This window comes from Malus sylvestris, chromosome 17 (genome assembly GCF_916048215.2).
Source record: "Malus sylvestris chromosome 17, drMalSylv7.2, whole genome shotgun sequence".
Classification (NCBI taxonomy): Eukaryota; Viridiplantae; Streptophyta; class Magnoliopsida; order Rosales; family Rosaceae; genus Malus; species Malus sylvestris.
The window spans coordinates 27,040,314-27,066,807 of record NC_062276.1 but is presented as its reverse complement, the minus strand read 5'-3'; the positions used below and the strand labels follow the sequence as shown (position 1 = coordinate 27,066,807).

The 26,494-nt window shown below is 36.3% G+C and overlaps 4 protein-coding genes across 7 annotated transcripts; 2 read left to right on the top strand and 2 right to left on the bottom strand.

Annotated features, from left to right (window-relative positions):
- Positions 1-1,637: 1,637 nt before the first annotated feature.
- LOC126611691 (factor of DNA methylation 1-like) lies at positions 1,638-8,110 on the top strand. The gene is made up of 8 exons (XM_050280069.1): positions 1,638-1,707; positions 2,587-3,493; positions 3,685-3,866; positions 4,618-4,707; positions 4,806-5,093; positions 5,634-5,846; positions 6,790-7,027; positions 7,832-8,110. The coding sequence occupies exons 2-7, from the start codon at positions 2,596-2,598 to the stop codon at positions 7,018-7,020; spliced, it is 1,902 nt and encodes a 633-aa protein (XP_050136026.1). The 5' UTR covers positions 1,638-1,707; positions 2,587-2,595; the 3' UTR covers positions 7,021-7,027; positions 7,832-8,110.
- A 3,629-nt stretch (positions 8,111-11,739) lies between these two features.
- On the top strand, positions 11,740-15,397 carry LOC126611042 (aquaporin NIP6-1). Of its 2 annotated transcripts, XM_050279220.1 has the most exons (6): positions 11,740-12,327; positions 12,638-12,862; positions 13,104-13,298; positions 14,446-14,507; positions 14,653-14,697; positions 14,862-15,397. In XM_050279220.1, exons 1-6 carry the CDS (start codon positions 12,088-12,090, stop codon positions 15,058-15,060), a joined length of 966 nt encoding a protein of 321 aa, XP_050135177.1. In that variant the 5' UTR covers positions 11,740-12,087; the 3' UTR covers positions 15,061-15,397. The 2 variants fall into 2 exon arrangements, with proteins under 2 accessions (XP_050135177.1, XP_050135178.1); XM_050279221.1 differs by lacking the exon at positions 14,653-14,697.
- Positions 14,367-18,334, bottom strand: LOC126611044 (uncharacterized). Of its 2 annotated transcripts, XM_050279225.1 has the most exons (3): positions 17,523-18,334; positions 14,789-15,082; positions 14,367-14,680 (listed from the first exon to the last, which is right to left on the bottom strand). In XM_050279225.1, exon 1 carries the CDS (start codon positions 18,117-18,119, stop codon positions 17,781-17,783), a length of 339 nt encoding a protein of 112 aa, XP_050135182.1. In that variant the 5' UTR covers positions 18,120-18,334; the 3' UTR covers positions 14,367-14,680; positions 14,789-15,082; positions 17,523-17,780. The 2 variants fall into 2 exon arrangements, with proteins under 2 accessions (XP_050135182.1, XP_050135181.1); XM_050279224.1 differs by lacking the exon at positions 14,367-14,680 and having other exon boundaries at positions 14,699-15,082.
- Positions 18,335-18,483: 149 nt separating this feature from the next.
- LOC126611043 (60S ribosomal protein L7-1-like) lies at positions 18,484-21,603 on the bottom strand. Of its 2 annotated transcripts, none has more exons than XM_050279223.1 (6): positions 21,433-21,603; positions 21,070-21,261; positions 20,335-20,432; positions 20,106-20,243; positions 18,945-19,047; positions 18,484-18,848 (listed from the first exon to the last, which is right to left on the bottom strand). In XM_050279223.1, the coding sequence occupies exons 2-6, from the start codon at positions 21,253-21,255 to the stop codon at positions 18,633-18,635; spliced, it is 741 nt and encodes a 246-aa protein (XP_050135180.1). In that variant the 5' UTR covers positions 21,256-21,261; positions 21,433-21,603; the 3' UTR covers positions 18,484-18,632. The 2 variants fall into 2 exon arrangements, with proteins under 2 accessions (XP_050135180.1, XP_050135179.1); XM_050279222.1 differs by having other exon boundaries at positions 21,070-21,264; positions 21,433-21,602.
- Positions 21,604-26,494: the final 4,891 nt, after the last annotated feature.

Below are 26,494 nucleotides of genomic sequence, written 5' to 3'. Positions count from 1 at the left end.
CAATTTTTAGTTGAGGGACCAATGGTCACAAATTTTTAGTCGAATGACCAATGCTCCAATTGAGTCGAAATTAAGTAACCATTGCTACAATTTTCTCTTAAAAAAAGTAAGTTAGATGGTTTCAATTGTCATTTTCCTCTACAACTGAGGGGGTCCCACATATAGGATTAGATTCGATTTTTTTTAGTACAACAATATATTTTACATTAAGGAGAGGAGAACTTCGGCTAATCCACACAATAGACAACTTAATTTGGTATCGAATTTGTCATCCATGAGATTCGAACATAAGTCCTCTTACTTACAAGTGAAAAAAAATAGCACCATACTGTAGGATCAACATCGATGTTTGAAACCCCCTTTTACATCTTTCTCTTTTTATAAATTCAAATCAAAATTTTCAATAATAAAAGCACTCATCTTTAAGGTTTAAATGCTTAATTTGTTCTTTCATTAGAAATTTAAATAATTTTGTAAGAGAATACACACGTCATTAAAATCAAAGTTATTTCTTAACAGTTTGGATGTAAACAAAACCATTTTCGTATTGTCTTGAAAATGCATTTGGTATGTGCATTTTTAATTTCCGCTTACCAAAGCAGCCTAAGAAAAAAAATATATAGAAAAGCTTATGAAAATGCAATTCCAATTGGAGGGAGTCAACAGCCAAGCTCCTGCTGCTAGTGAATCACAGGTGGACATATGTCTAAGTAATTGATTTTTTAATCACAATTTGAACACGTATTCACCTGTGATTCGCTAGCAGCAGGAGTTGCTGCTGATTTTTTCGGCAGCCGAGCTTTCTCCTTTCCAATTTCCTCATACCAAATGCAATCTAAGAAAAAAATGCACTTCCGATCTCCGCATACCAAATGCAGCCTAGGGACCGTAGCTTCTTTAGGGTTTTGTGTTTTCTGTGTGCTGGACTCCAAAGCTGACTTTGGGCTTTTTGGTGTTTTGAAGACCATTTTCCTTTCTTGTGCTTACCATGTATCTTGGCCTTTACGTTTGTAATTGTTTTTTGTTGGAAATGTATTTGACCGTTTGACCCAAGAAAAGCCCATATAGAAGTTAAAATAAACAAAAGGTAATGAAAATTAGGAGGACTGACAGTCTCTCTTTCCCCATATTAAATAAGGAAAACTAATGAAAGGGGCTTGAAAACTTTGAGTTTTAACGATAAGGACAAAATAAAGGGTAAAGTGAATAGTATCAGGATTGACTTTTTAGTGTAAAAATATGGTTTTTCGTTAAAATGAACAGTACCGGGAGCTTTTCGTTGAAGTTCCCTATTAAATATATTTTACCATCCATCTAATTATCTGATACGTATTTTTTACTTACTTTTGATTAATTCTTTTCAAAGTTAAAAAACTTAACATTTAATGTGAAAGTTAGGTGAAAACAACACATGACAAATAAGAATAATGTTAGGCAGACCAAATTTATTGACAAAATTTTGAAAATTAAAGAACATAAAAGTTGATGATTGATTTATTACTCAAACATTGATAAATGTGTGTTCATTCCTATTCGTGACACTTTATTTAATTTACAAATTTTACCTATAAATTTAGTCTTTTAAAGACAAATAATTAAGTAATTGGTGAGCGTATAGCATGGTGTGTGCTCACCTTTCACATAAACAAAGAAGCTGAAGAAAACGAGACGCTTTTGGACCTCACCGTCGCGCTCTCTCTCTCTACTGTAAGTCTCTCTTTCTCTCACTACAATCTGCACTTCCTTGCTGAAAAATTTGTTTGTTATGCTGATCATATGCTACCTGCATGTTGAATATTTGGCTTCAAATTTGTGCTTAGCGATGAAATTTTTGTTTTGGGGAGCAGTATTTTTTTTGTTTGGCATTTCAAATACAACTTGTGTGATTGAGCAATGTAGGGAAGGTGACGTCGTTCTATTTTAGTGAGAGGAACTCATGCGCTAATTTCCGTTCCGCAGACATTTGTAAACACGATTAAGCCATTTGATTGAACATTCGAGATTCAGATGACTTTTTTTTCTGTGACTTTTGAGTGAAACTCATGCTGTAATGACCATTAAACTATTTTCTTGCAATTTTTACTCTAATGGGTTTCATGATGTTCGGATTTTCGCAAGCAAGTCGGTTTTCTAAAGTTGATTTGTGATGCTTGTACACAATCCAGATGGACTACGGCTCCTCCGGAGATGAATCCTATTATTTATTTATTTTCGTCATTCAGCTTGAGCCTATCTTTTTTTTTTTTTCGGGCGAAACATGTAGTTCTTTTATTGCAAATGAAATGTAGTTAATGCGGTTGAAGATTGAAGGATGAGTTTTACCGAAGATTCAGTTACTTTGTTGAGAACATGTTTAGAGTTCAGAACATGGTACTATTCATTTTATATTTTGTTCTTATCGTTAAAACTCAAAGTTTTCAAGCCCTTTTCATTAGTTTTCTTTTTTTTTTGTTATTGCTTTGACCTTTCGGAGTGAAATCATGCTTGAAGCTGTCTCCTTGCAAGTATTCAAGCTTAGCGGGTTTGCTGTTTTCTGGATTAGCGAAATCAAGTCTGTTTTCTAACAATGGTTGGTGATGCTTGTAGGCAATCCACATGGACTACAGCTCTGAAGATGAATCTGATATTAGTGAGTCCGAGATCAATGACTACAAAGATAAACCATATGAGCGATTAAGGGAGGGAATGTATATGGTAAAGTGTCCTAATGGAGCTCTCAGATGCCCATTTTGTGTGGGGAAGAAGAAGCAGGATTACAAGTTTAAGGAACTGTTCCAGCATGCGTCTGGAGTGGCTAAGGGTTCTGCTAACAGGAGTGCGAAACAGAAGGCAAATCACCTTGCCTTGGCCATCTATTTGGAGACTGATCTAGCAAGTGAAGCAGACCCAACAGAACTTCCAGTTTTGCCTACACCTGTCGCTCACCAAGAGAAGGAAGAAGATCTCTACGTGTGGCCTTGGACTGGCATCATTGCAAACATAGTGAGCCAACCAAAGGACCCAAAAGATCTTGATTCTCGATACTGGTTGAGAAGGTTTGCTCAATTTAGACCTACCGAAGTTCATACATTGTGGACTGAAGAGGATCGAGCTACATGTGCTGTGGTTTACTTTAATGCAGATTGGACTGGTTTGGGGAATGCGACAGATTTTGAGAAAATGTTTGAAACAGATCATCACAGTAAAATGGATTGGAATACAAGAAAGCAACAGCCGGGCTCAAGCATCTACGGGTGGTGTGCACGTGCTGATGATTATCATTCCCAAGGGCCAATTGGGGAGTTTCTTCGCAAAACTGGAAAGTTAAGAACAGTATCCGACATTGTCCAGGAAGCAGCTCAAAACAGAAATGATGAGGTGGCCAACCTAGCCAACAAAATTGAGTTGACAAATGAAAACCTGTTGAAAGCACAGTACAAGTACAATGAGAAGACGATGTCTTTAAGTAGGATGCTTAAAGAAAAAGACAAGCTACACAATGACTTTGTTAAAGGTTTGTTCCTCACCCCTTTCTGTGGTTGTGTTTTGCTTGTGTTTATCGGCATGTGTAAACAATTGTCTGCTTTAAACTTCCCTTCGCATTTATGGGGAACTATTTGATTTTCTTACATCATATACGGCATTGTTGGGTCCTGTTGGACATTCTGTTAACGTTCTTTGCTGACTTGTTTTTGTGCTTATCAGAAACGAAGAAGATACAGGACATAGCAAAACATAATGTCAAGAGAATATTAGAGGAACAAGAGAAACTGAATCATGAGTTGGAATATAAGAAAAAGAAACTTGATACCTGGAGCAAAGAATTAAACAAACGTGAAGCACTGACTGAGCGTGAGAGACAAAAACTTGATGAGGATAAGAAGAAGGTAACACATGTTACATTCTTGTACCACTAAATATTACTTATATTAAGAATTTAACTAACCATTTTATCTACATGATTTCTTGCAGTCCATGTGTTGCAGTTTTGTTTGCAATCCCCAGTATTCGGTCTATTACCTGCAGATTGGTTAAATGCAATCTAGATAGAAATTAATCTCTAACTTATAATGGGAGCTGTAGATATTTCAAGAACTTGAATTGTTAATTACTGATGTTGGAGTCTACTCAGTTTCCTATGTACTTATAGGAGTCTGAATGAGTACTAGTCCTCTATTAATGGGGAAACTGTAAGCATTATTAATCAAGTACTAATATAATCATTACCCATATGTACAAGGTGTAAGTCATACCCAGTTTCCTATGTGATTATTGAGAGACTAAAGGAACCTGAAACCTCATTGGAGGTGGTTAATTGGATTTTTTGCGAGTGTAGTAGTAAAGACTTATTTTGATTATGTCAAATCCATTATTCCATTCTGGGATAAGTAAATAAATTTTAGTTTACTTTTGTGTGTGTGTGTGTGTGTGTGGTTGATTTCCTGTTTGGTTTTTAAATTTTGTCAACAGGTAATCCTCGTAGTCTTACAAGATATAATGCTCCCCAGTTACAATTGTCCTACTAAGAAACACAACTGTGCACATATCTGATTTCCTTGTGCAAAAAAAGAAGGGAGGAAAATGAACATGATAGTGTATTCATCTGTTTTGGTACTAATATAGTTTTTGCCTATCCAGAATGATGAGAGAAACAATTCCCTTAATTTAGCTTCTGAGGAGCAGAAAAAGGCTGATGCGAGTGTCTTGAGGCTGGTTGAACAACAAAAGGTGTGTGAATTTTATGTTAATCTCACTAGAAACTGTCAAGCTTCCTTCCTAATTTGTTTTCTGTGGTTTTTCACTGACTTGGAATTTTAACTTTTCAGAGGGAAAAAGAGGATGCCTTAAATAAAATACTTGAGTTAGAAAAGCAGTTGGATGCTAAACAGAAGTTGGAAATGGAGATTGAAGAGATAAAAGGGAAATTAGAGGTGATGAAGCATCTTGGGGATCAAGATGATGATGCAGTTCAATCGAAGATCAAAAAAATGGAAGATGAATTGGGGGAAAAAGTTGATGAACTTGAGGATTTAGAATCACTAAATCAAACTCTAATCACCAAAGAACGCCAAAGCAATGATGAGTTACAAGAGGCTCGCAAAGTATTAATAGCAGTATGTCTACCTTTTTTTCTTTGTATTTGGGGATTTATTAGTTAGTAGTTATTCTTAGTTTGTGTATATTATGTGACCATCCATTTTTTAAGTACCCAAATAAGATCATTCAAGGGAAATAACCAAATTGGAACTGGTTTATCCATTTGATCATCATCCTATCATTCTATGTTCGTCAATCTCTTTGGAAAAACTTAAAATGGCTAAGTTGTTTTAGATTTGTTATATTCTTGCAAGGATGATTGATGGGAAGCCTATAGAATCATTGGACCACATTGCAGAGTATACCCACAATATGTTCTTATTTCTCTTCTAAGACAAAGAGTTCTCCTACTCTTACACATTTAGACGTACAAATTCCAGACTAGAATATAGTTTTGTACACCTATTCCGCATGTTAATTTCATACTTATAAAACCAAAAATAATTTATCACTATCTTGTTAGAAAAGGAAAAGAAGAAAAAAGAGATTTGTTATTAGTATATGTTTCATCATATGATTCAGATAGTGAAGTCATAAAGCTCTTACTTCATCTCTAGGGTTTAAGTGAATTGTTGAGTGGTCGATCTCATATTGGGATAAAGAGAATGGGTGATCTCGATCAGAAACCCTTCTTGAAAGCATGCAAGGAACGGTACTCTCTTGAGGAAGCAGAGATGCAGGCCTTCACTCAATGCTCCTTATGGCAAAATAATCTGACAAATTCAGAGTGGCATCCATTCAAGATTGTAACTGTTACTGAGCAGCCCGAGGTATGTCTTATGAATACTGTAAACTTGATGGTTCTGGGACTCAGTTAATAAACAATAATGCAATTGAAAATGTGGAGTGCAACAATGTTATCATGTTAAAATGCTCATCTAGTGACTTGTTATTTCACTTGTAAATGTATGTTTCAACAGATTCTTGGTTCTTTTGTAATATCGTGATACTAATTCTGAAGCATAAATTAGTGTTTAGCAAGTACCTTTTTTTCTTTCTCTTTCTTTGATCTTCCCTGCTTTAGTCAACAAGGTTGAAACTTCCAGGACAAAAACTTCGAATTGGGAGGGGTATCCTCCTGGTGAACTGACCGTACCCCAACCAACACAGGTTGAAGTTACAAGACACATGGTTTATAAGACTCAGACGGGTTGGGTTGAGCTGGTTTATTTGAATACTTAGCTGGCAGTTTTGAATTTAAGAAAATTATAATAGGACTGGCGAGCGATGTTAAAATAGTAATGTCATTCCTGTGGACTGAATGGAATTTCATTTGTGTCCCTATCTCTCTGTTTGGCAAGGGTCCAGCTCAGTTTCTAACATTCTAAGTTGAATGGTAGGAGTTATGTTATGTGCTTCTGAAACTTTACACTGACAGTCATACATACGTATTTTATTACATACCTGGGCGTGTTACAGAGTATCCTTGCAAATGTATTGCATTGATAAAGTAAGTACTGTGATTTTTATTCTTTTTGGTTTTTGTTATTGTGTATTGAAAAATATTGGGTACAAGTTGGGTCGAACAACGTTTTCCTTGTGGAGGATGCGTGGTGAAAAAATTTGAAGAGAGAAGTTAATAACTTTTATGCATGATAATGTGTATTATTATTATTATTATTATTATTATTTTCGTGTCAAATCACCTGTACATTAGGACAATTGGAGGGTGGTTAGAATATGATTAATTTGCTGCGGTGCTGTGCGATGCAGGAAATAGTCAATGAGGAAGATGAGAAACTGAGAAGTCTGAAGGAGGATTGGGGCACTGATATATATGAGTGTGTCGTGACAGCCCTGAAAGAACTCAATGAGTACAATCCAAGTGGGAGGTATGTTATCCCTGAACTGTGGAATTTTAAAGAAGGAAGGAAAGCCACGTTGAAGGAGGTTATCTCTTTTGTTTTAAAGAATATAAAGACACTCAAGCGAAAGAGAAAGTGAAGTAAAGGTTAGTTTCATTATTATCTGAAAGTTAACCTTTTTCTCAAGACATTGAATATTTCTCTTCTCGGGGCTTATTTCTGCATGAAAATTTTTTGTGTTTTTATGATTCCCTTTCTACATTCGCTTTTAAAACAGGATGCTAGTTTTTTTACTGTTATTATCGCTTTCTATTTTGAAGTATTCATGATTCTAACAATGATAAGCTTTCGGTTCTATTTATTTCAAAAGACTATTAGAAAGTGGAAACAGACTTGCATGTCCTCTGCAAGTAAGAGCAATACCGGCAGTTTTATCGACAGGCAATTTTGACAAGTTCTAAAATAACAGAGAGCTTCAACAATACTGGCCTGTATGTGTCAATAATTTAGCACACATTGAAAGGCTTGGATATTTGTTAGTTTTTGAGAATACACCTCAAACCACTTTAAATATTGAAGCTCCTGTCTAGTAGAGTTCAGTTACAGCTGTCCCGGGGAGAACAAGTATGGTAGTTTCTGGTGTTTTATCGTCAAAATTTGGGCGGAACTAGTAAATGGAGTTCCTCAGGCTTGCGTGTTTTGCCTGGTTATGATTTTCTTCAGTTCATTTTATCTCTCTACACATCTTGTGCGTATTAACCTCAGAATATTATTGTTGAAATTTAAATGACTTCTGAGGCTAAGAATCTTAAGATTCAGGATTCAGGTGAAGCATTTTTACATAAACTGCTGGAACCACAGTGGAATTGAAACCTTTCAGCCAACCATCATTGGTTTACTCACGCGAATCTTGTCACGGTATCTTTTCTTACTTAGGTTTGTTTTGACAGGCAATGTTAGCAGAAGCAGATGAAATACGGAGCGCAGTACATATACAGACTAGTTGGATGGACAGGGCAACGGGGCAGCGCACCGTGTTCTTTTGGGGGACTGTATTTACGTGTTTAAGTTTCGCCTCTGCGATTACAAGAGCTTGCCGTAATTGCTGTAACAATACTTTTGACTGCTTATGAACCTCAAGTTATCTTTGTAAATATGCTTTCACCATCTCTGTTGTCCATAGCTTTTACAAACTTTACAGTAATGAATGCGTTTTGCCGTTTTGGTGATCAGCCTTGGGCATGCTTGAAGCAAATACTAAGAAGTCATAACTAAGACCGACGAAAAGGAAAAAGAAGCTTTCTGCTGCCGGGAGTTGAACCTGGATGATAACTTCAATCCAAATTATACAAGCGTCATTACAAGAGGGGAGATTCGAACTCAGAACATCAAATCATCGAATGCGAGGGCAAATGTTGTTAATCAGTTGAGCCACAATCTCTAGTTTAGAAGATTTCTTAATAACGATGGCTAACATAAAGTCAACAAATAAAACTGAAAGAAAAAAGAAAGAATATCGTGATGAAACCTAATCTGATATTCTGCAGTAAAAGGAGATCAAACGATTGGAAGGGAAGGGAGGTACGCACGAAGAGATGGTCACATGAAGATGAGAATTTTTGTTGTTTATGCCCCCCTACACTTATTCTTCCGTGAAAGAGAGATTTTTCAATGTGTATGGTACATATGTCGGTACGCCATTCATACAAGAGGAGAGTAATTTATTTTTTCAATTATTCCTTCGCTTTTATAATGACATATGACGTGTGTGGCCGTGTTAAGCACATTAAAAAATCTCTCCCACAAAAAAAAAAAAACCCTTTTAAGCTTTTCCCACTTGCATTAATATGTTCAAACATTCCATTGATGCTCTCCTCTCCTCTCCATCAGAATTTTTTCTCGATGTTTTTTTTTTTTTGTGCAAAATCAGTGAAAGCATAATTATCCCATATTCACTTGAATGGGCATGTGGTTTGGTTCTACTGCATACACAAAAGAGATGAAATAACAGGTAATGTTAGAGAGACTAAATTTGTAGACAGAATTTTGCAAACTAAATGACATGGAAGTTGACTGTTGGATTGTGACTTAAGCATTGATAAACGTGCTCATTTCTATTGATGACACATTATTTAGTTGGCAAATTCTGTCTACAAATTGTCTCCCTAACATTACCCTGAAATCAATATTGAAATAAAAAAAACATAGGGGATAAGAGAAAACATGCCAAAATTGTACATACAAACAAATTCTAAGATATGTATAAGGGAGGTAGGAAAAGCATATTCTTACCATTATAAGGAATCATTTAGACTAATTTACAAGGTGTTAGTCATAATAATTAGATATCAAATTCGTCATCTATGCATGTCGAATCTGGAATGTCCCACTTTTCTTCCTATGGCTAATGAAAGAATCACTTTTCTTCCTGTGGCTATTACGTGAAGAGATATCTGTTTATTACGTGAAGAGTTATATCTCTTTAGTACGTGAAGAGTTTATCTTCCGGCAGCTAATGAAAGAATCACTTTTCTTCCTACGGCTATTACATGAAGAGTAAGAGTTATACTTCTTCCTTCCAATACGAAGAGATACATTTTCAGCGGCTGGCACATTCAATGTTTTCACGCCAAAAAAATATGTTTCCATACCATTCGATCAACACCATTTTCTATCATGATATTTTCGTGAAATATATATAAAACTAGAAATCAAAGAATTCTTCCATATTTCAAAATATATAAAACTAGAAATAATACTCAATCAATCTTTCTATTAATTTTAATTATACACATTTTCATGCATACAAGAAGGCATCTTTCGATTTTAATCTTAAATTAGTGTATCTCAAGATTCTAATAAATACAATAGTGGTCTACCTTAAACTACGTATTATCAATCAAAACTGGAAAATATCACACACATGCATACTTTAGCGTAAGGAGATAACTCTGTATCCAGTTAGCTATTTTGGCCCTGTGCTACAACATGGTTTCATAAATATTTACAAGAGAAAACTCAAAATCTCTTGGTAGAAGCGGCACCATTTCCTCATCATTATCTGAAAATCATCTCTAAAAATTTTCATTTGACTTGGAGACAGTCCATATGAATCAAACAAATTAACAATTATGAGGGTATTATTTACCATAACTATAGCGTTTATAAGATAAATGATGTCATATTATCATATAAAAAGAAACAATTAATTACATATAAGGAGCTAAATATTTCTTTGAGTATCGTCTCTCTATCAGAACCAAGGATTTAAAAATCGATAATATCGGCGATACGTTTTTTTCATATCACGATATTTCGTGAGTATTCCTTTAATTTTCGTTAATATATCGCGATATTATTGATAATATCGATTATATCGCGATAGTATGGATATTATCGCGATATTATATTATATATAATATCGCGATATTATATATAATATCGCGATATTATATATAATATCGCGAGATGAACCTAAAAATATTTGAAAAATTCTGAAAAGTCTCAAACATGCACATAAAGGGGTTCCAACCCCTTCCATCTAACTCCTTCAGCGACTTGACCACCATACCACTTACGTTTTTATGAAAACATGCTAAACTATTTATATATATGGTTTTGTTTTGAATTCTTTTTGCAAGAAACAAATTTGCACATATTCCAAATTTTTTGTGGTATTATATTTTAAATTGTGTCAATTAATTACTTAGTCAATGGCATGTGGTTTTTAATTTTTCTATTTTTTATTTGGTCACTTACATGTATGGTTGGAAAAAATTCCCGAAAATCCCAAACCAAACCGAAAAAGTCCCCAAACCAAAACCATCCCGAAAAATACCGAAATTTTCAATATGGGATTGGTTTCCAAATCCCATTTGTTTGGTAATCCTGAAATCCCGAAAAATACCGAAGTATTCGGTTTCCTATTGACTTTTGGGTTTTGGTTCTTGAAAGCCATTGCTATGGTTGCTGACTACTCTTCACAATACACTTACTCTACACATAGTGATGATGAAGATAGTGAAAATTTTGAACCTCATAGGAACTCTATGTGGTACTTAGTCACTCATGTATCTTACCATGCAATGTATAAAGTGTAAAATATTGTACTAATTCATTATATATAAACGATTATGGTGTGTTTAAACTTCTTTCATTAATTATTATATATTTTCTACACTCACAATATTTGCCAGCTCGCTATATAATCAACTTAAATCAGTTAAATCCATCATGCAATGCATTTCCTTCCAATTTTTTATGATAAATTAATAGATAATTGACTAAATAAACATCCTGTAAAGTTTTAATAAAAATTTCCAAATTTTTCTTACAATTTCCGTGGTTTCCATGTAATTTTTATCGATATCGATATTATCCCGATATTTCCATCGATATTTCCGTGTTTTCGGACTACCGATATTTCCGATATTACCGATATTTTCTTCCTTGATCAGAACGAATAAACCTTAGCAATGGCTTCATGTGGCAATAATATGAGGATAACAGACATATCGAACAAACTCCCTCTAATGATTAACCCAAACAACGCAATACACACCCATCCATTTCCGAAGATTTAGGACTAATTTGTAAATACTTTTAAAATGATTGAAAGTGCTTTTAGAGAAAATACTTTTAGGTTCCAAAAGCACTTGAAGCACTTCAAGTGTTTTTTCAAGATTCACTTATATATTTATCAAGAATTGGTTCAAAAAATAGCCACAAAAAACGCTGTCACCTTATCATGACTTAAAGTTGCTTCACTTCCCTCCAATATACTGCCAATATCTTTCTTTCTTTCATTTCGTATCTTTCTCCTTTCTTATTTCCTCACCATGTGACGGGTTTTTGGCATACACAATTATTGAGTTAAAGATACTCAAATCACTATTTTGCATATATTTTGAAACCAATGATAAAATAAAGCTAGAAAATAAACAAATCTCAGTTTCTCACCGTCCACTTCCTCATCTCCAGCAGTTCCAACCACTTCTTTTGCTCACTTTTTTTCCCTTGGGATTCTCCAAGTCAACCTGCAGCCTAACACTACTACTCTATATAACGACAGATCCCTCTCAATGTAACTGGAAGCTCAAACTTTCTCTTCAAAACATACAGACAAACCAGTGCAACTGAAAGCTTAAACTTTCCCTTCTCTTTTCTCTTTTCTCTCTGTTTTTTTTATTGGAGTTATATACAGCTGATGGATAATAGTGATGAAGTTCCATCAGCTCCTTCGACTCCTGTAACACCAGGGACTCCTGGTGCCCCTCTATTTGGCGGGTTCAAGCCAGATCTCAGAAGTAGTGGGATTGGTAGGAAATCCCTCCTCAGGAGCTGCAGCAGCTGCTTTACTGTTGATCCTTGGGCTTTGGAAGATGGCACATTGCAGCCTAAAGTTTCCTGTGCACTGCCTTACCCTCCTGTCTCACTTGCACGAAAGGTAATTCACTAAAAACCCCAATTGTACTCAAGTTCATAGTTCGAATCTCTCATTTCGTTGTTTTTTTGGGCTTGTAACACCCCTTAATCCGATGTCAAAGTTGGAATCTCTCTTTTTTTTCTCGTTTTTATCAAAAGTTGGGTCGTTTAGTAAATCAACTGCAGATACTCTTAGTAGTTCAGGCGATATTTGTGCAATTTTTGCGTGGCATCTGGCATGTGCTTAAAGAATATTTACCAAATTTGAGATCTAAGACTAACCCATTTTTGTTTGATGCCTAATCTGTGATGGGTCGGTGCCAAAAAAACAGGTGGGAGCTGAATTCTTAGGCACGTTCATACTAGTATTTTCTGGGACAGCCACAGCCATAGTGAACCAAAAGACACAAGGGTCAGAGTCTCTGCTCGGCCTTGCAGCCTCCACCGGTCTCGCTGTCATGATTGTCATTCTCTCGACAGGCCACATTTCTGGGGCCCATCTCAACCCCGCAGTCACCATTGCCTTTGCTGCACTGAAACACTTCTCGTGGAAACATGTGAGTGATGAGCTATGAACACACAAATGCCACTGCATCTTAGAACTAATTACCGACATGCCAGTCCTGTAGACCTTCAGGATAGTGATGTTCACGCTCCGTTGATTCTCTTTTTAATTATTCAATCGTAAGACTAGAGAAACAAAAAGACCAGTGCAGAAGAGAGAAAATGAGGGTGCGAAAAATCATTTCTAACGTTCAACTTTCCGGCTAATGTTGGCTGGGGTATGGTTTTTGGCAGGTGCCAGTATATGTGGGAGCACAAGTTGCGGCGTCAGTTTGTGCTGCGTTTGCGTTGAAGGCGATATTTCATCCAATCATGGGCGGTGGAGTGACAGTTCCTTCAGGGAGTTGGAGCCAGGCTTTTGCCTTGGAATTCATGATTAGTTTCAACCTCATGTTTGTTGTTACTGCTGTCGCCACCGACACTAGAGCAGTAAGTTCGTCTCTCTATTTTAATTTATTTATTTTTTCGGATTCAAACTCTTCCTTCCTGGAAATAAATATCGCTTGTATTAAAAAAAAAATATTATAAATAACGAGTATAGTAACTTTCAATTTGAGTTTGAACGTAAAATAAGACTTTGAATCGCTCGAATTACAAAATGTTTATTAAAATTATTGCCTTTGAGGGAATATTTTTGTGACATTTAATTGGTGGCAAAAGATTAGATATATAGAGCAGTTGAAAAATTGGTCCCCAATGTTATATTTAATTAAATCTGCATCCAGTCAACACACACTTCAAGGATTAAGGAGACAGGAATCCCATTTTTAAATGGAGTCTGATTCTCTCTCCTCTTGTTCCATCTCCTTCCATCATTTCCTCTCGCACATTAATTTTTGTCTTATTATCTCTATGAAAAATCAATATAAAATGTTGACGTAGCTTAACTGTGACCGTTCAAATAGAAGAAGATGGAATGGGAGAGAGAATAGGAGGGGAGAGAACCTCCTCCTTTTTAAATATGTTTATCTACAACTGCATGAGACAAGGGTCAATGAATGAAAATTTTCTATGAATAAATATGGGTTAAGTCCGGATAACTATTCAATCAACATTAGGTAATGATGTCTGTAGCATTAAACGATGTGGTGGACAAATACTAAACTTGGTCTCCACCATTCATCGTCTTTGGAGAGCTGATTCCCCAAATTGATCATTTTAGACTAAGTCAAGCTGTAAATTTGCTTAGCTAAACTATGTCAATTTGAAGAGTTAAAACTCCATAAATGACTTGAGAGTACAAACCTGCTAGTGAACCTAACAAATGGCCCTTCAAAACGTTTGGTTGTTATTTGAAATGTTATAAAAGGTTACGACAAATTTAGAATCACCCTTAAAAATTGGGTAGTTTGTTTTTTTTTCTTTTTTGTGGGGTGGGGGGATCTCGATGGTACGAGGGAAACTTTATTGAGGATAGTTATCCCGACTTAACCCATATAATATTAAAAGTTTATATCTCACCTTAACCTTAAGAAGTAGAAACTAGAAACACATCCAAAGAATAAAATACGTAAAATTATTAATAAAACAGCACATGCATACATGACTGACTGATCAAAATTTTAACCATATACAGGTTGGAGAGTTGGCGGGAATCGCGGTGGGAGCAACTGTCATGCTTAACATACTCATAGCTGGGTATGTCACTACTCCAACCCACTACTCCCTCTACAATATCTTACTTTTGGGCTGAATAATGAATCTATAATCCTAAGGACATGGTTTAGTTATGCCTGATCGTATATTCCTTTGTGTCTGTCTCCCATCATGTTAAACGAGCTAGACACGAGGAGATACACACATCGGGATCCCTGTTTATTCACAACGAGTAAGCAATTGCCATGTTATATGCCATATCATATGTTAATGCACTCGGATCACACAATTCACAGGCAAAACGAATGCATTCTTAAACTTACGTAGAAACACACATCAATGCTATTTCAGGATGATCTCTTGAAAAGTTTCGTTTTCTTTTTCACAATTGTGCAGGGAAACAACAGGAGCTTCAATGAACCCAGTGAGAACGTTAGGGCCAGCCATAGCTGCAAAAAATTACAAAGCCATATGGGTCTACCTCACTGCACCATTTCTTGGGGCGCTCTTTGGGGCTGGAACCTATACGGCTGTCAAGCTGCCTGAAGATGGTGATGGTATTGAAAAGCCTTCACCAAGGAGCTTCAGAAGATGACTGATCGACATTCTCATCAGGCCTGCATCAATCATCCAGAAGCTCGGATAAGGACATAATGCAGATGGTGTCGCAAAGGGAAGTGGGAGAAAGTACAGTTGCATGATGATCTCTGGCGGGTACATACATATATAGTACAAATGAAATAGTCTGTATCGATAATTTGCCAAGACACGCATTCTCTCCCGTCCCACTCCAACAAATAAGAAATTTAAAAAGTACAAGAGTATAAATATGAGAATTGACCCCCTTTTTTGGTAAAATGGGGGCATATGAGATTGACATATTGTGGTCCTTTCTTAATATATAAGGTTTGCGAAAAAAGAGCTTTCGAGGAGTTCAAGCATGTTACTTTCAAGGTTTCGTAGTTTCCCAATCTACCAAAATTCACTTAATGTGCATAAAGGACTGTATCTACTATCTTTTCTCATATTTCTCTCCGGTCATTTCAAAGTTCAAAATAAAATAAAAATTCCATACACATCTGGTTTTACACTTTTTAGCGTAAATAGTATATGCAATCAATTGATGTGTAAATAAGCTCCGAAGGCATGGAAATTACAATGACAGCCTACTAACTCAATAAGAAGCTATCCCGCTTATTCTACCCCCAAAGAATGCATCTTTTCTAATTTCAAACCGATACCAACAATTGATACACATAAGTTATATTGAACTTGAGTTAAAGTTTCTGCGCTTGAAATGCCCATATATATCTAATTAGATGCATAACCTGTCTATGCAATCATAGGAGCCATGCATACAATTAAAAGGAATATAGTTCCTTTGAGTAAAGAAATAGGTGCATAACATTCAACCACAACAACAACAACACAGCCTTATCCCACTAAGTGGGGTCGGCTATATGAATCCTAGAACGCTTGGCTCGGTTTTGTGTCATTTCTTCCATTATATCCAAGTAGTCCAAGTCTTCCGTTAGATCCAATGTTATGCATAGACAGGTGCATAACATTCAACCACAACAGAAAATATAAAATATCCATCACTGAAGTACAGGATCAAAATTCAAACAAAAAGTTTCATATAAGACTCAAAACAAGCTGAAATTTGACAAAGGGCACTCCAGAATGAAATCCAAGAGGAAATACTTCCTCATAGTTCCTCAGGTAAACCATTTGGCATCAAAGTATGAATCTATCATCCCATTCAAGTTAGTGACCAAACCTATGAGAAGGATGCATAGGAGAGTTAGAAGATTTTTACTTGTTTCTTCTTAGCCTAAGGGTGTTAGAAAATCACATAAGAGAAGACGACATAACTTTGCAACTAATTTGGTTTCAAGCACAATCTTACCAAAATTTGATGAGTCCAAAAGTTTTAAAAACATGTTAAACAGCAGAAAATCCAATACTTTCCATTCGATTGGAGAAGCACACGTTAATATTTTGAATGACATAAATGGGGTTTCAAACCTATGGTTAATCCTTCTACTATCCACAAATCCCTCTTTCAAATGTGTTAACTTTTTCTTGCAAGTGCATCGAATGTATCCAACCTGTTGCAGCTTTATCTACAATTCTATATCTATAATGCCCATGTCGAAGAAACATACACATAGACTTGGTTTTACTGATAGTAAATACAAATATCTAACCCATAATGTACAAAACAAAAGTGGAAAAGCAGTCACTCTCCACTATTGTAAAAACAACATCCATAATCTAAGCTTCTTTGTATAAAAAAAAAGATCCAAATAATCTGAGTTAGAACTTAGGGAAGCACTCAACTGAGCCGCAAGCAGTCTTAGGAGACTGCCCTTGTCCAATCTGCATAAACAAGAAAGAAGGATCCATCCTGAAATTTTTATGAGGATGAAGCTAAACTTTGTATGGGAAGGGTCCATCCACTAACCAAACTGATATTTCTTATCCCAAATTTGTACAAATTAACTTCAAAATAGCAGACATTGCTACCAAAGTTATCTACTCTTAGTTTTCCCGCTTTTTCTCAGGTTAAGTAAGTGTTCTAGGCTTCTAGCAACATATTTCTGATTACATGTCTTATAATGCGCTAAACCTTGTACAAAGATCATACACATACAATACATTAAGGATAAATAAAGTTATGCAACACCTCCTGGAGGTCTGGACATCCACAAGAGATGTATGAATCTCAATGTTGGGGTCATTTAAAAGCAATCGCAATAATTTAACGGAGTAATAACAAATACAACTTAAAGCTAAAAGCAAAAACAACATAAACCACAACTTTGTGATGCCTTGAACAGAAATGTAACTTTCTATTAAAATCATCAGACATGTGTAGAAGCAAGTGAATGAAGTACATTGCACAAGCAGACATATTATCAACTACATATAATTTAAGCAGACATATGAAGAACAACCAAATCACCATATCTGTTTCTGATCCTACATAACACTGTTCATCATTTCAGAGAAACTTAAATTGTATTTAATGGAGTAATAACAAGAAAAACTTACCTAAAGTTAACGAATTGCTCGAACGATTGTCCGCAATGAAAAGCTCAATTCCGTAATCTTTTGCTAGCTTCTGCCACACCTGAGCGAAATCCTCTTAATATCTCGAGATCACAAACTCAAAACTTCCACTTTCTCGTCTTTTCGCACACTTTCTCGCCAACCAAACTCCTCTTCCTCAAACACCCAAACTAACCCAACCCCACCAACACTTCCCATAAACCAGACAACCCCATTACCCATTCCGACCCAAAAGCCCATTCAGACCATCGAAACCTCTTTGAGCCGACCCGTCTCATTCTCGGGTCGAGTCACATACTTGACAAAATAAAGCACCAGCGAGCCGATTAGGACGCCAACGAAATCGGCAACGGCGTCTTTAGCGGAGGCTCCGGCGGACCTGAAGAACCCGAGCTCGTCAGCGAACTCCTTGGCTGCGCCGGCTAAGAGAGACAAGATGGATCCGAACCAAATAGAGTGACGACGGAGAAACGGGTACCGGGTTCGGGTGGCTAGAGTGGAGAAGATGAGCGTGAGAGAGAAGCAGAAGAGAACATGTTGGAGCTTGTCTGGGGCTAACCACGGGTCATTGTCGCCCATTTGGAGATTCGAAGGATGAGTGTTTGGTTGGGAAGAAAATGAGTCCAAAGAAGGTTCGAATCTTCTCCTTCTGACCTCTCATGTATATGAACAAAATAAAAATGATAAGAAATAATCAACAGTTTCTTATCATTCTGTAATTTTTATTATTTAATAAAATGCTTAACGTATTGGTAAAGCAAGGTTTCTGGCTTTAATTGTCTCTAAGCGTGGATTGAAGAAGCGGTGCATTATCTTCTATCTTTCGTCTACATCATGTTTGGCGCTCTTTTTACTATCCTGAAGTTTTGTCTCATGTGATTTTCATAACACATCCACTCTAGTTTTAACATTCAAGTATAGAAATGTAGAGAGACATGCTAACTTCTAGTTCAAACCAAAATAACAATTCATCCTTTTGACTCCTTTACCGCATCAGACTCCATACAATACTGTTTTTGCATGCATAAAAAGATAAAGACAACGACAATCCTCATTAAACCAAAATCATTGATCATAAGACCTCCTCACATGCTAATTCATCTTGCTAATTAGTTCATTGATCTTATCCCCGCGATCGCCCGCGTCTCCGCCGTCCTTGAATACCGTTTTTGAGCCTTTCAATCCTGCTTCAGGCTTGTTGAGCACAAAGGGCCATAAAAAGCCGGTAACCTCCTTAAAATGTGGGCCAATCGTAGAAATTTCATGAACTATATCTTCTATGCATATAACATCATGCTGCCCCATTGCCTGTCAGATAAAAGAGGGGTGCTTACAAATTGAAATAAGAAATTGATGACTGCTAAACAAACTACGATCAAAATTCGGCAAGACATTACCCATTACCTGTTCAATAAGGTTGTTGTCTGTCAGAGGAACTTTCTTCTTGTCGATCTTTGCAAAGCCCTTCTTGTAAATCAGATCCCTCACATTCTTAAGATTAGGATACCTTCGGAAACCAGAAAAATATCATCATGAGTCATGACCACGAAGCATTGGTCAGTAATAGACAAGCAACAATACAAGGGAAATCAAATTGATTGCTAGATCCTATGAAATGGATATCCATATTATTCAATACATTGATTTAGTTAAATTTGCGGGAGCCCCCCCACTCAATTTGCGGGAGCCCCCCACTCAAAGCACTGTTGTTCAACAGGGATGCAATTATGGTGAATGTTGTCTAGCCACATGCACCAAAAACAAATATTACTTGTACATAACTATTGTTGCATCTGAACATGTGTTCGGTCCTACAACACAACATCGTAGTTCAAATACTAAGACAATAAATATTTAAATCCTGAGACACAAGACATGAAAGATGACAACTTGATAATTACGTACAAAATGATTTCAGGCATTTGGTGTAAATGAATATGAAAAAGTAAAACAAATTCGACTTGATAATTGTCTCTTAAATCTTAACAGCCATAAAATCCCACTAATCAAGATTATAGAAAACAACTAACATCCTATGCAATTTCTCTGTGTAATGAAAAATCCCTAGACCGGTTATCAGAGAAGAAACCAAACAACCAATTGAAATATCAAGGTTTGAAATATTAAGCAGTGCCACCAAAAAAAAAAAAAAAAAAAAACAATACGGAAAATTTCTATAAAGTAAGAAAACCCCGGTATCAGCTCCTCAGCTGATACCGAAGTACTAAACTTACAGTTTTTATGTGTTTTGATGACAGGTTCCAACTTTATTATTGTACATGGCATGCAAGCATTTGTTGACAGACAATTTGAGCTCACATATTAAGCTCAAAAAGATTTGATACAAGAACAGCTCGGATACATCTAGATAGAATGTCCAAACACATGGCAATTCATGATGTCTGAATAAAAAATCAGCAAACAATAAATGATTTTATTTTTTTCCACTTTTTCTATTATAGAGAAATCAGCTATTGCTACTGAGTTTTGTCATTTATATATCCACTTAAAATATTTTAATTCTGGCATAAAAGTACAAGAATCGAAGGATGCGCAAACACCTACCCGTAGGTAACATACGGCTGCACCCTCTGCAACTTTTCTAATATAGCATCAGTTGTTTTCACAAAGACAGCATTGAAAACTTTCCTCAATTTTAGGCTGTATAAGGCCTTCCTAACAACAGGGTGCATGTCATTTTTCCTGGAAAGAAGTATTGAGAAATTAGAAATAGAGAGTTCAAGTTAGAGATAATAAGCAAAATAAAACATATCATGTTAAACAGAAAACCTACCCCTGTATGCGGATGATCAAAAGAAGCTGTGAGTTAGTTGCATCCAATGTCGGCCTTTTTCTCTTTAACCTGTGTCTCATATGGACGAGGTCCATCTCCTAATTAAAGAAACAGGTAATTTCAATCAAGGACTGCATTAGAATGTAGACAGGCTACTGAATATCAATATACAAATCAAGTTGCAGAAACAAACAAGCCTGTGGAAACATCACCCCGCTCAAGGATACTCAATACTTAGCAAGAAAAAACTTTTCAACAAGCTCATAAGAGCCGTCTATCTTAAGTTCTGAATTTTAGCATAATACACAACTTCTACTACATATTGAAATATTTAAAAAACCGTCTTTATAACGCAAGTTTTTAACACATTATTCTCAAATCCCACGTCCCAAAGAGAAAGTTCAGTACAAATATCTCAAATTTCAAGGTAAAATAAATTCAATCTTTCTCCTGAATGAAATCGCAATTAGAAAACATACATGTTCACAATCTCTTTACATCACAGATAAGGGTCTCTAATTATAACACTCGAGCATAAAGGCGGCACTTTACAGCATTCGGGAACTTACAATTAACAGAGTTAATGCCCACTTTTTCACACACAACAACATAAATCAACGCCGAATTTAAACTTGATAATTGAGTTTCATTGCACAATACAACAAGGAAAAGCATGAAACGCAGCAGTACAAAACATCGCTTGCAAATAAATTACTAAAAGAGCAAAAGGCTTACCCTGTAGCGATACTCCTTGACGAAATCCTCAGGTTTCTTAATATATTCTTGCTTATTTTGCTGAGACTTAAACTTCCTCTGCTCCAATTGCTCTTTCCTCCTCAAAGCCAACTCCTCATTGGTTTTCCTTCTCTTCAATATCACCTCCGGTATATACGTCAACGGCTGCGCCACCTCTTCCGTCATCACTCCCTTCTTCAACCACACAAACCCACCAAAAAATAATCAGAAACTCAATCAAAATATAAACTTTATCCTGGTTTCCTAAACTTTCTCAGGAACCAAACAGAACCCAGAAGAAAAAAGGGAAAATTATCATTAAAAAATATGGAAAATTGGAGAGGGAGAGGGAGAGGGAGTTACCTGGTGTATGAGTGCTTGAACGCGTCTGGGGTTGGAGGCTGCGTATAACAATAAGAGTTGAAGGTTTGAAAGCGGAAGGAAGCAAAATGGCTGAAGGAGAAGAGTGAAAGAGGAGGAGAAAGACTAAGCGGCGCGAATTGGGCTTTGTAGGCGGTTTAGGGCAAAATACACAGTAGTGTTGTATACCCAACAAAGGGTACATTTTAAGTAAATTAATGAAAACAGTTTGAAAACTATTAACGATAAAAATAAAATAAAGAGTGAAGTGAATAGTACCAATATTGACTAAAAATTTTTTAGTGTAAAAATGTGATTTTTCGTTAAAGTAAGTAGTACCTAGAGTTTTTCGTTAAAATTCTCCGGATTTTATTATAGACAAGAAGTTGCTAATTAGACCCAATACTTATTGTCCCCAACATAAATTGACCATTAAAGACTAGGACAAACATTTAATTCTCTCTCCATGTGTAGACAAGGGTATCAATTTCAGACATGACAAAGTGCAGACGCAAAACGAGTATAAATGTTGGGAACCAGATTCTTTCTGGATTCAAATAAACTGAGCCTTATGAGCAAATGATCCGAACAATTTTGTTCAACTAATATTCTAATACAATAATTCATACTATCCATTAAAAAATTGGACCATTGAGGTAAAAAAGTTATTAATTAAACCCATATGGTGAGGCCCTCGGCAATTGATGTTCAAACCTAGACTTCCATTAGTTTTAATACCAATAGCTCTGCAACTGTGAGAAAGTAATCGTCGAAGTCGGATTCGATATATATCACCATTGTCGTTCATCGGGTTACTATCATGATTAGTAATTTAGTAGCGTCACTGGTTATCGTTTCATTGTTTCGATCACAGGGGAGAACAAAGCTAGTGCTTGTACTTAAGCAGCAACTTCACTGTACTCTTCAAGTAGCCAACCACCATCGTTCTCACACCCTTTTGTGCCCCAATTGTTTTTACGTTCAATTCTTCAATTGGCTTACAGGAGAGGACATCCAGGTAATTTTGTAGGCAACGAACAAGCAAGCATCACCAAATCAAATGTTCTGGCCTTCTTAGTTTAGTTAAAAGGATGATTTTAACCCCACAGGCAAGGTTTATATATTTTGTTTTAACAGAAGATTAACGGAAGTTTAAGTTTGGATCTCAATTGCCAGCGAGGCATACCACAAGAGTTAAATTAACAAATTTTCATCACGAGAGTCATATTAAAAATGCATTGTCACTACATGAACCACAAAAAATAAAAATAAAAATGGCATTATTTTTATATCGATTTTCATGTTGGTTAACCCTTTGCTGACACCTTAACATCTTTAGCCTAAGGTATCGTGGTTGATACCTTTAAAGTTATTTTCTTCTCTCTATTCAACCAGAACTTGTCGTTGGCAGTTAGGACTGTTCATAAGGCCTTGGCGATAGGGAGTATTTATTTTATCCATAATTATAAAAGCGATCTCAGTGTTTCCTCTCATAATATTGGATTAGTCTCTCCTCCTCATAATCATGGTTTCAAGTCGAATTTCGATGGCTCTGTTATTCTCTACAGCCGATGGCACAACCTCTCCTCACCAGAAGCTAGCCCTCCACAATAATATATTCAAGTTGGTTAGGCCAGTAAATCATTCCTTATACAGTTAAGTTTGAATTCAACTCCTACAATTCAGATTAGATTTAAATATTACTTCTAATTGATTCCAATGAAAATTATAGGCTTCTTTAAAACTAAAAACTAGAGGTTTTGGGTTCGAAACACACTACTGGTGTGGAAGCCAGACTTATGGTCAGGGAGAGGTTGAAATACCTCTGTGAGTCTTCCTGGCCCCCCGGAAGGGGTGGATAACCGTAGCTTACCATCAGTTGTTCCTTTTTTTTCAAAAATAGAAATAAAAAAATTGGGAATTATATTTGATGGATGTTACATTACTTGCACTTCAAAACAAGTTTTGTTAGCATTAGGCAAACAAATAAACAATCTTGAAAGATAGACCACTCATAAGTCATTGCAAATCACATCATGTTCTTCAACACCATCAAAAGCCCGTCCGTTTTGTGTCTCGTGAAGCATAAGTATGTATGGTGTCAAAATCACACTTTAAATTTAAAGGAAGAATATATGATGAATTGAAAGGATAAAACATTATTGGATGCAAGACCTCGGCAAGGGACTTAGGAAAGTTCCACTTCTTGAAATTCTAATCCGTTTGACTGAAAATAAATAAATAAATAAAAGAAGAAAAAGAAGCATATGGTTTGTATCCAAGGGTGTCATTTGTTTTTTAATATAACAGGAAATGAGAAAAGAAAATAAAAGAATTTAATCTATAATTATGAAGGATCTGTTAAACAAAATGGCTAAACTAATGTTAGAGTTTTGTAATTACAAATAATTTTGGACATATAATCATAGTTCGTCCTTTTCTTTTAGGTTTTTTTGGACATATAATCATAGTTTGTTCTTTTCTTTTAGGTTTTTTCTTATGTTCCATAGCCGAAATTATTGACTTAAAACAAGCTCTTCATCATGGCAAGTAACTTCAACAAGTTAATCATCTAAATTCTTTGAATTTTCGTAGTTTTGTAGTGTCTAGAGCATCTCTGATGGGCTTCCTAAATGAGCTGGCCAAAATACAAGGAGAAGTTAGAAAATTTCATCTTCAATCATACTCTCTATCATTTGCTCCTAGGATAACAAAATCTATAGGAGCTCGGCTCCTAAATCAAGGGAGTGACGAAGGAGATACTAGCATTAATTATTATTGTTTAATAATATTTTATATAAAAACTTTATTTCTATTGATTCATATTATGAACTCCTTGAATTAGAGGGTATGATTAGAGTACAAAAAATTCTTAAAATAACTTTGTAACCACTTTAGCTAAATTTTGACTTAAAAATAGAAAGTATGATTGGAGATGTTTATTCATTTATGCAAAAGACATTTGGTATTTATAGCTAAATTTTTTAAGTTTCTCTTCGTCATATCTACCTTGAGGAAAATGTTGTTGCATACGAATTTGCTGCGTTAGGACATTCGAAGAATTAATCATGTATCTAGTTTAGTTATTCCTAGTTTAAATCATCATATTTATGGATTTATGTCATTGATTAGCTATCATACTAGGTCTAAGAGGAATGAGGATTCTCTCCGGATCCTCTTTGTGAAGATTCCGAAAATCTTCACATCACATCCGTTTATTGTCCATTGTGCGATAAAAAAAATTTGTAAATTTTTTTATTTAAAATTGAATGTAAATAGTATCTGACGAAAACTAACCGTACGATGTATGATGAACAGACGTGATTAGAGGAATCCCAGGATCCCCACAAAGAGGATTCAAAGAGGATCCTCATTCGTCTAAAAGCATCTCTTATAATGAAAGCTTGCCATAACAAAAATTGTGATTACAGTATGTTGATGCACAAAACCGGAGGGGTCTTGGAACAACGGAAATCCGACCGTGAATCTGCAAGAAAGTAAAGAACACAAGATGTATCGTGGTTCACCCCAATGTTTGGGCTACGTCCACACTGATATTGTATTTCTCTGTTTGTGAGAAGATTGTGGGGGAGATAGCGTCTTTGAATAGGAGAGTGAGGTTTTTCTTTGAATCTCAGAGCCTTAGGATTGTGAGGGTAAGGAGGCTCTTTTATAGACTAAGGGCTCCTCTCCTTTTTACATATTTGCCCCTTCATTTATTACATAATTACATTTGAGTCCCCCGAGTATTTATACGAGATCTAAATACGGAGGCCCTAAGTATGGTACAAACAGTAGTCTCCCAAGTCTTCAGTCAAAAGAGTCTTTTGGCTGGAGACTTGAAATTCAATTCATGTGTGGGCCGAAGTAACTAGATGTCGTCTAGAACTGAATACTCGATATGAGGTGGTGCTCAATGTGAAATGATGCTCAACTAGAAGTAGCACATGTTGCGAGGCTGCTCGGCTTGTGGCTTATGTTGCCTTTGGTTGGCTTGGCTTGTGGCGTTGAAAGTGAGGGAGTCCCTTTTATAGAATAAGAGATTGTTCCTCAATACATAAATGATGGGTTAGGAGTGATGCTCGTGGCGAGACGGTTGCTCAGTAGGCGGCAATGCTCTCAATTGAAGGTGAGGGAGTCCATTTTATAAAATAAGGGCTCGCTCATCAGTACATGAATAATGGATACTCTCTAATAAAAGTAAGGAAGTCCCTTTTATAGAATAAGGGTTCGCTTATCAGTACATAAATAATGGGCTAAGTCCCCCAAGTATTTTTCATGAGGCCAGTTGAGGCCCAATATATGGTACATAATGTAGTCCCCCAAGTTTTCAGTCAATATGGTTTGTTGGCTGGAGACTTCAAATTGAATCCACTTATGGGCCGAAGTGGCGGTTGTTTGGATGTGGTATTTGTATATCCTGCACCGAAACTTTGTAGGTGATAATAGCGGGTGATAATAACGGATGAAGAACGACGAGTACGACGACGTTTTGGAACCGCCTATCAATTTCTCGATGGTAGAGGATGGTATTTTTAGATCCGGCTTCCCGCAGCCGTCCAATTTTCCTTTCCTCAAATCGCTTAAATCTCCGATTAATCATATATTTGTGTCATGAGCCGTACCCAGAAGAGAATTTGGAGTTTCTTCGGTCTCATAATATTCGGCTACTCCAGTTTGGAATTAAGGGAAAGACGGAGCCTTCTGTATCTATTCTTAAGGATACCATCTTGGAGGCTCTGAAAATCCTTATTGATGGGAGAAATCATCTTGTTTTGATCCACTGTAAGCGTGGAAAGGTTCGTGAAGTTCTTGTTCTTGGAGGAGGCCAACTGGGTTGGATGTTGCTGAGAAGCCTGAAGCTGCAGCTGCGCTAGAAACACCACCTCCGACTCCCTCCGCTCCCTCTTTTCCGCCTTCGGTGAGCTCGACGAAGCCATCGTCATCCACAACAATTTCTTAGACGAGTATCGGAGAATGGATAGGCTTTGACGACGACGAATGGCGAAGCCGTTGGGTGACATCTAACTAGAAAAGCAGTGAAGGTAAAGCAGGTTCTTTTAAA